Source organism: Piliocolobus tephrosceles, chromosome 12 (assembly GCF_002776525.5).
Source record: "Piliocolobus tephrosceles isolate RC106 chromosome 12, ASM277652v3, whole genome shotgun sequence".
Taxonomy (NCBI): Eukaryota; Metazoa; Chordata; class Mammalia; order Primates; family Cercopithecidae; genus Piliocolobus; species Piliocolobus tephrosceles.
The window spans coordinates 24,491,027-24,500,655 of NC_045445.1; the positions used below are offsets into that span (position 1 = coordinate 24,491,027).

The following is a 9,629-nucleotide window of genomic DNA, read 5'->3' on the forward strand; positions in this document are numbered from 1 at the left end:
GCATGCTGGCTCATGCCTGTAATCCCAGCACTTTGGGAGGCCAAGGCGGGTAGATCACGAGGTCAGGAGATCGAGACCATCCTGGTTAACATGGTGAAACCCTGTCTCTACTAAAAATACAAAAAATTAGCCGGGTGTGGTGGCGGGTGCCTGTAGTCCCAGCTACGTGGAAGGCTGAGGCAGGAGAATGGCATGAACCCAGGAGGTGGAGCTTGCAGTGAGCCCGAGATCGCACCACTGCACTCCAGCCTGGGAGTGACAGAGCGAGACTCCGTCTCAAAAAAATAAAAAAAATGAGAGAGGCACTGCAGTTATCACACACAGCTCTTTGATCAAGGGTTATGAAAGTCAAATGTAAATTCTGAAGGCCATTTTGAGTGCTTTGGGTATGGGCATGATCAGGAAATGGCACATCTTGGTCAACCAAATATTCTGGGGAACAGATAACTGAAAACACACACACGTCAGGCAGGTGTCACCAACTCTCAAGACTATGCTAGGCAGTCTCAACATCCTTTGATACTTCATAAGGATCTCACTTCAAATTGGAATTAGCCTCATGAGGTGGGAAAGCGCTGACCACCAGAATGCCCACTGCCAGTTCCCAGCAGAAATCTGAACAATGAAACCATCTTTCTTCCAGACCTAGATCAAGGACTGAAAATACCTTACATATATCCTTGAGCACCAAACTTTGAGGCAGCAAATAAAAACTGCAATCACTGGCCGGGCATGGGCAGTGGCTCATGCCTATAATCCCAGCATTTGGGGAGGCTGAGGCAGGCAGATCACTTGAGCTCAGGGGTTTGAGACCAGCCCGGGCCACATGGTGAAACCCCCGTCCCTACAAAAACTACAAAAAAAAAAATTAGCCGGGCGTGGTGTTGCTCGCATGTGGTCCCAGCTACTGGTGGGGCTGAGGTGGGAGAATCACTTGAGCCCAGGAGGCAGAGGTTGCAGTGAGCCAAGACTGTGCTGCTGCCCTCCAGCCTGTGTGACAGAGTGAGGCCCTGTCTCAAAAAAAAAAAAAAAAAAAAAATTGCTATTGCCTGAGCTTCCCCTTACTCCCCAGTCTGACAGTTGTTAATGAGTAGACAAGTGCTAGCTGGCAAAAGGTCATTTTTTTGGCCTCCTCACCTTCGTCTGAAAAGAGATAGCATGGCAGATCAGGCCACTCACACAGCCCCATCCCCATCCCACCATAGGAAAATTAGAAACAACTAAGAGTCTCCTCCCCACAGTCCCTCCCCAGGCCCTATTGTGTGCAGCTATCCCTCTGGTGACGAGGTACCACTCACTGGAGGCCAGCAGCGGCCACCTTCCCGGCCTCCTCACCTCTCCTCGTTGATGCCACACATGCGAATCCGGTCAGAACTGGTCCAGTTGTGCACGCCGCTGTAGAGCGGTGCTGTAGAGATCATGACAGCCACTCACCACCAGATAGGACCTGCTGTGGCCACTCCCCCTGGGGAAAAGAATTCCAGAAAATCAAAACTCGTAACAGGGACAGCTGCTTCAATCACCTTTTACACAGCAATGTTTCAATAAAGGTAATTACAGCATCAAAATGTTAAAGCAGCCAGCCTGCTATGGAAAATTAAGGTCTAAACCGGGAAGAGGGAGCACTAGCTTTCTAGGAATCCATAGGTTTCAGGATGGAGATGAGGACATTGTTAATCACCTAGAGTGAGTTTTAAATTATCTTAAAAGACAGATATGCTTGAGTGTTCGAGGAAATTCAATCTATTTCAGACAAATGAGATGACAGTATATTTTTCTACACACATTTAGCCTAACCAACTACAATTAGAGAGTCATACCCATATATGAATGGTGCACTGAAACACTACTGGTGACCTTTTTCTCTTCTACTCTCTAATCCATAGGTACTGAAGTATTTGAGTGACGTAGCCAATTTACACTCTTCAGAGGAAGCACATGCTGTTTTTTATAAGTCCTTCAAAAATACTCCATTGACTTTGACTTGGACATAACACATGTATCTAACCTGGTTTCAAGCTCCCTCCAAATCAGGTGTGGTATTCCTTGCACACTGACCACCGACAAGCAAACAGAAAACAATGTTCCGTCAAGAACCACATGTTTTGGCAAGGCGCGGTGGCTCACGCCCGTAATCCCAACATTTTGGGAGGCCAAGGCGGGTGGATCACCTGAGGTCAGGAGTTCAAGGTCAGCCTGGACAACATGGTAAAACCCCGTTTCTACTAAAAATTTAAAAAATTAGCCTGGCATGGCAGTGCACACCTGTAATCCCAGCTACTCGGGAGGTTGAGGCACAAGAATTGCTTGAACCCAAGACGCGGAGGTTGCAGTTAGCTGAGATCATGCCAGCACACTCCAGCCTGGGCCACAGAGCAAGACTTCATCTCAAAAAAACAACACAAAACAAAACAACAACAAAAAAAACACGTTTCCATCCTTGTCCCTTCCTATTAGTCTGTTGTCTCCATGCTCCAACACTCTCTTCACCAGCCAATGTCCCTCTCTTGCTTTGACAAGCAGGGCACAGTCAATTTACCTTCTAGAAAAAATGAGCCACCAAGAAAAAGCTTTATCCAATGAGCTTGTCTTGAGACCCTTAAGCTCTCGAGTTAGCTTATTAACTAAAATCCTTATTCATTGAAGTTCAACTGAACAGAACCCTACAGTTATCAGAATTGTATGTTGTTCTCCACTTTCCAAAGAAGTAAATCACAGTAAGATATAGTTGTATGAGGGATTTGTTTCATGTATCCGTTTTTCAATTTTCAGAGATTGTCCACATTCAACACAGTATCACAATTTATTGCATTCCTACTATGAGCCAGCACCATCCTATGTACTGAGGATTCAACGATTAACAAAACAGAACAAAATCCCTGCCCATGTGGAGCTTACATCCCAGGGGGACGATATGGACAATAAACATGTTAAATACTTCTATGTCACAGCATGTTAAATAATTCTATGTCACGGCATGTTAGAAGATAGTACAACAGGTTAGGTGCAGTGGCTCATGCCTGTAATCCCAGCACTTTGGGAAGCCGAGGCAGGTGGATCACCTGAGGTCGGGAGTTCAAGATCAGCCTGACCAACATGGAGAAACCCTGTCTCTACTAAAAATACAAAATTAGCCAGGCGTAGTGGTGTATGCCTGTAATCCCAGATACTCGGGGGGCTGAGGCAGGAGAATTGCTTGAACCCAGGAGGCAGAGGTTGCAGTGAGCCGGTATTGCGCCATTGCACTCCAACCTGGGCAACAAGAGTGAAACTGTCTGAAAAGAAAAAAAGGAGGAAGAGGAGGAGATAGTACAATACAGACTAAGGGGCAAGGACACAGTCTAGGGTGGGGAGGGCCACTATCTGAAATAGGGTGAGCAGGGTAGGCCTTGCTGTAAAGGAGACATTTAAACCATCGGAATGAGGTGAAGGAGTAGTCACGCAGATATTTGGGAGAAAAGCATTCCAGGCTGAGGGAAGAGTGTACGAGAAAGTCCTAAGGTGGGAGGTTGCCCACAAAGATCAAGGGAGAGCCAGGAGGCCAGTGTGGAGGTGGTAGGAGGAGAGAGAGGGGCATCCACCCTACCTGGGCTTCCTCCTCCTCCTCATCTCTGCAGAGCGGCATACCGTTGCCCTTGCCCCTTCTCTTTATTCTCTCCCTTCTCTTGTGTTTCCTGATCCACTGCCTGATGGCTTCTCCGGGGCCCTTCTCTTCCACTGCCCACCCCAAAGACTTGGGCATTCACTGGGGCCTGGCCTTTCCCTTGATCTCTGTCTCTCTTCACCTCTGCCACCCTCTCCCACTTCCTCCCCTTCCTATCTTTCAAGGCTCCTTCCCTCTTTCTCCTCATCCCCCTACCCAGCTCTCTCTCTTTACTCTTCCTCCTCCTCAGCTTTCTCTCTCCCTATTATTCTCCCAGCTGTTCACCTTTTGCCTTTCTCCTCTGTCTCTCTCTCTCACACACACACACAATCCCCTCTCCTCCAACTTTCTCCCCGTTCCCACCTGTCTCCTTCCCTTTCTTTTTCTTGCTTATCTCACCTTCCCCATTTCCCTCAGTCTCCCGTTCCTTCTCTCCTCCCCCCCCCCTCCTTCCCCTTCTCCCTCTCCTGTGCCTCCCCCTCCCCTCCACTCTTTGGCCTTCAGTCTCCCTCTTCTGGTCCCTCCCTGGTCTCCCTCTGTCTCTTTTCCTCCTAGTCTGCCTTTTGCCGGCTCTCCCTGGCTTCCCCCTCCCTTCTCTCTCCCTCTGTGCCAGTTGGCAGCCCTGCCCCGCCTTCTCTCTCAGCTCATGAGCTTCCACACTTCCAGCTCGCCCCTTGGTGCGCTGATGACTCCCCAAATCTGTATCTCTAGCCTTGACCTCTCTCCCTAAGCCCAGACCAGAATTTCCAGCTGCCAGCAACTCGCTGTTAATTGGATGACCACCAAGCCCCTCAAACTCAATGTGTCTCAAACCATACTCATTATCTGTTCTCATAAACCTGCTCCCCACCCCCCATGCCCAGTAGCAGCGTGTTTCCTAGCTTACTTAACAGCACTACTGTCCCCTAGCCTGGAAATTTCCGCCTTGGCGTCTTCAACTCCTTCTCTCCCCTGCCACCCATATTCAATCAGAAGTCATGCCTTAATAATGCCATCTCCAGCCTGGCCTTCTACCCTTCTTGCCACTACCCTGGTGCAGGCCCTCATCAGCTCTCACCCAGAATATTATAATCACCTCTTAACTGCTCCCTCTGCCTTCAATTTCTTGATTCTACAATAAATTCATCTTCTAAAGCTCCAGGTCGATCATGTCACCCCCTCCTTCCTCAAAAGCTTTCAATAGCTTTCCCCGGCCTCTAGGATCCAGCCAGCCATTCTCAGCACAGCCTTCAGGGCCCTCATGACCTGGCCTCAAACCTCCTCTCCAGCTTCCTCTTCCACCACATCCTGCCATTTCCCCACCACTCTCACCACCCCCAGCTCCCAACCCTTCCTAAACACACCATCCAGTTTCAGGACTCTTCTCCCTCCTCACCCTGAAATGGCCTCTCCTGCTTCCCCCTCTTCCTCTCCCTGTCTTCTCTCAAGACCCAGCTTAAATGTCATCACGTCATCCCCCTAGCCCTGGCCCTAGAGTTCAGTTAACCCCTCCCTCTCTGGTTATCCTCAAGCATTTAATCCCTACCTCTTCCACAGCACTGGTTCTCATTCTCCTCTCTAGCTTGGTTAGTTGGGGGCAAGACATGTTTATCTCCCCCACCAGACAATCAGCTACCTAAGGTAAGAAATAGCATCCTTGGCCAGGCACAGTGGCTTACGCCTGTAATCCCAGCACTTTGGGAGGCCAAGGCAGGCACATCACCTGAGGTCAGGGGTTTGAGACCAGCAGAGCCAACATGGGGAAACTCCATCTCTACTAAAATACCAAATTAGCCAGGCATGGTGGCACATGCCTGTAATCCCAGCTACTTGGGAGGCTGAGGCAGGAGAATCGCTTGAACCTGGGAGGCGGAGGTTGAGGTGAGCTGAGATTGCACCATTGCACTCCAGCCTAGGCAACAAGAGTGGAACTCCATCTCAAAAAAAAAAAAAGAAAGAAAAAAAGAAATAGCATCCTTTTTTGTCTTTGGTTCCTCCACGACACCTTACATATAGTAACTACTCAGTAAATGTATGTTATATGGAACTGAATTCTGGATAAGAACTGAAGTGACGGCCCTGAGAAATCACAAGAAGCAAAATCAGCACCCACCCCCCGACACACACACAAAGCATCCACCATGTTTGCTTACTACAGAAAAACCTTTGTACTCTAATGAAAAAACTATGCACTATCTATAGTATAACCTTCTGGGCTATCTGATTTTAGCTCAGGTTATTGTCTTCAAGCTATTCTGCATCTCTGTAAATTGCAGGTAACTGATGTATATGCGAAGTCTGTCTTGTCCCATAGAGTTTGGATTGACTTTCCTCCCCACTGTAGAAAAACTACTTTTGCCTCCGTTTGCAATTTAGTTCCTTTACTCCACATAAATTTGTGCTTTTTGACTTTTTGTTTGAACCAGCTATAACATCTGTCTGGTTCTCTTGTTGATTAATGAGTAAAATAAAATCTTTAACACGTGTTCATTTTTATATCTGTACGAGAGTCATGATTTTTTACCTTTTTTCTGACAATTATCTTTTAACATTACAAAGACAGTTATGTGGGTTAGCATAATTTTAGAAACATTTTTAACAGGGACCCCGTTCCCTGAACATCCTGGTTAATCAAGTTTTGACTGTTTCTCAGAATATCTTGGAATATCCCCATTTTAACAAACAACACTGGCTGGGCACAGTGGCTCACACCTGTAATCCCAGAACTTTGGGAGGTTGAGGTGGGAGGACTGCTTGAGTCCTAGAGTTCAAGACCAGCCTAGGCAACATGGCAAAACCCCATCTCTACAAAAAATTAGCCGGGCATGGTGGCGGGTGCCTGTAGTCTCAGCTACTTGGGAGGCCGAGGTGGGAGGATCACCTGAGCATAGGAAGTCAAGGCTGCAGTGAGTTGAGATTGTGCCACTGCATTCCAACCTGGGTGACAGCGAAACCCTGTCTAAAACAAAAATAAAAACAAAAACAAAACCAGCTCAGCCTATTGGCTGATACCCCAGGTATTCATTTCATCTTTTCTCTCTACTAAGCATTACAGGACTCGGCCAGGCATGGTGGCTCACATCTGTAATCCTAGCACTTTGGGAGGCCAAGATGGGTAGATCACCTGACGTCAGGAGTTCGAGACCAGCCTGGCCAACATGGTGAAACCCCATCCTCTACTAAAAATACAAAAAATAGCCGGGCATGGTGGCAGGCACCTGTAATCTCAGCTACTCGGGAGGCTGAGGTAGGAAAATTGCTTGAACCCGGGAGACAGAGATTGCAGTGAGCCGAGACAATGCCACTGCACTCCAGCCTAGGCGACAGAGTAAGACTCCGTCTGGGGGGGAAAAAAAAGAATTAGAGGACTCAAGCAATGGAAGGGGCTGTTCTTGCCATAAAATGCATTTCAGGCTGGGGTAGTGGCCTGTAACCCTACTATGATCACGCCTGTAATCCCAGCACCTTGGGAGGCCGAGGCAGGTGGATCACTTGAGCTCAGGAGTTCAAGATCAGTCTGGGCAACACGGCAAAGCCCCATCTCTACTAAAAATACAAAAAATAGCCAAGTGTGGCTGTGCACACCTGTGGTCCCTGCTACTTGGGAGGCTGAGGTGGGAGAACTGCTTGAGCCCGGGAGGCAGAGGTCACAGTGAGCCGAGATTGGACCACTGCACTCTAGCCTGGGCAACAGAGGGAGACCCTATCTCAAGAAAAAAAAAGATGTGTTTCAACACAAAGTACAAGTTTTAGTTGCTACTAAATATCTATAGGCAGCAGGTATTAGTGATACTGGATTTTTCACTCTCAGGTTTCCTATTGTTCTATTCAGAGAGGATTAGGATTAGTAGTATGTAGGGTCTGGGACAGAAATCAGAGGGGGAACACAGGCATTTGGAAACAGAACATCATACAACATCACCTAGATAAAGAGCTTTTAGGCCAAAAAAAAAAAAAAAACAAAAAAACAACCACACACACACACAAAATAAAACCAAGTTAAAATATCAAAATAATTACTATATAATACACATGTTATGACCACGTAGAGAACAACGCTGATTGTGGATACCCCCATTTTCACAAGATCCTCAAGATGGAGCATCCACTTAAATCTTTGCCTCCCAATTTTCTATCATGATTTCGTCCCAGATAGCTTCCTATCTGAAGCCCACTGTTGCTAATTAACAGTAGCCTTTGCAGATGAGAGGAGAGAAGGGGAGGGATAAAACACCAGCAGGAGAACACTGACACTGAGCTACACGGTCTATACAAGAAGGCAAGATTGGTCTTCCCCAGCCAGAGGGAAAGTAAAGGGAACCTCTAAGGCAGCCCTAGAGAACAGGCTCCTGCCTGCGCGAATGCTCACAGAAGGGAGGAGTCAGGACGGTCAGTGTCAACCAATGTTTTCCCAGCCAGAATCACTGAGGAGCTTGTTCAAAATACAGATTCCTAGGTCTCAGTCCTGGAGATTCTGATTCAGTAGGCCTAGGGGCTTGTTTTATTATATTATAGCCAATCAAATTAGTATCCCAGGAGAGGTGAGCAAAAAGGAAAAGCCTTGCAGGCATGCCACACTTGGTAGGTGCCGCTGGTTTACACACTTGTATGCTGGCTTTTGCTTGAAGCACCGGTACTCATGTGTTCTCCCTTCCCACCTCCCCCCACCACCCCGCCCACTCTCCCTCTCTCTGATGGAAATCATCACATCAAAAGCAAAGTTCCAAAAAGGAACTTGGAAGAAACCTGGTAATCCCAAATGACCCAGGAAGCACAGGCACAAGGATATGAAATACCTCAAAGGATTTTCCCAGATGTCACAACCATGTAATTGTTAAAGAAATGAACAGCTGCATGGCCCAAGAATCAACGCTGGTCACTGCCTGGAAGGCAGAGGAACCACTGTGAGCTATCCCTACTTTGGGGGGAAAAACTCAAAAGATATATCCAACTCACGGTGAGGACAAAGGAGAGCACGTGCTCTGCCAACCCAAAGCCATAAGTGTGGCTGAAAAAAAATATATTTATATATGTAAAACTTCAATTTAGGAGGCACATGCACAGAGAAGTAAAAGGCCTGCCCAAGATCCCAGGAAATGAATCCAACAAGTGGGCAGCCAAGAGCAGGTAGCCAGAGACAATCACCACACTACAGAACAAGGGAAACCAAAAAAAAAAAAAAAAAAGAACTAATGGGAGAGCAATAACTTTTTTTTTTTTTTTTTTTTTTTGTGAGACAGAGTCTCACTCTGTCACCCAGGCTGGAGTGCAATGGCACGATGCTGGCTCACTGTAACCTCCGCCTCCTGGATTCAAGTGATTCTCCTGTCTCAGCCTCCTGAGTAGCTGGGATTACAGGCATGGGCCACCATGCCTGGCTAATTTTTGTATTTTTAGTAGGGATGGGGTTTCACCATGTTGGCCAGGCTCATCTCGAACTCCTGACCTTGTGACTCACCCATCTCGGCCTCCCAAAGTACTGGGATTGCAGGCGTGAGCCACCGCGCCTGGCCACAATAACTTTAAAATGGTGAAAAATAGCAGCTAAGCTGAGGGCGAGCAGGTAGTGGAAGAGAAACCATAATGAAGCAGAGATCTTTAAAACAAATCCAAACAGAACACACTAGAAGACAAGGGTAGGTATGACAGGCATAAAAGAAAAGCCCATCACATGTAACAACCAAAAAGAAAAAAAAATGAAATAGGGGAACCTGAAATATTTCACCATCATGGGCCAAACTGAAACACTGTGGGGAAGCATTGAAGACAGACATTTTAGAAAAGTTTAGAGAGAATGTGTTCTCAAAAGGGGAAGAATAACATCAAATTATAGCCTATGTCAGGGCTGGGGGAGTTAGTAATAGGGGATAGGCAGCACTAAAATCTCAAAGGAGATTTTACAGATGGGATAGGATTTTTTTGTTTTGTTTTGAAATGAAGATGCCAAAACATGCAGATTTCACAATAATTACAAGCGAAAGCATGGTTGTCATCATGCATATGAGGA

At 47.0% G+C, this 9,629-nt stretch overlaps 1 protein-coding gene across 1 annotated transcript in view; it reads right to left on the bottom strand.

The window, feature by feature from the left end:
• Positions 1–1,470, bottom strand: part of BCORL1 (BCL6 corepressor like 1) — a 54,685-nt gene extending 53,215 nt beyond the window's left edge. The window contains exon 1 of the mRNA XM_026452007.1: positions 1,336–1,470. Within this exon, the coding sequence (XP_026307792.1) occupies positions 1,336–1,421 (86 nt within the window). The 5' untranslated portion in view covers positions 1,422–1,470. The remainder of the gene's footprint in view (positions 1–1,335) is intronic.
• Between the last annotated feature and the right edge of the window lie 8,159 nt (positions 1,471–9,629).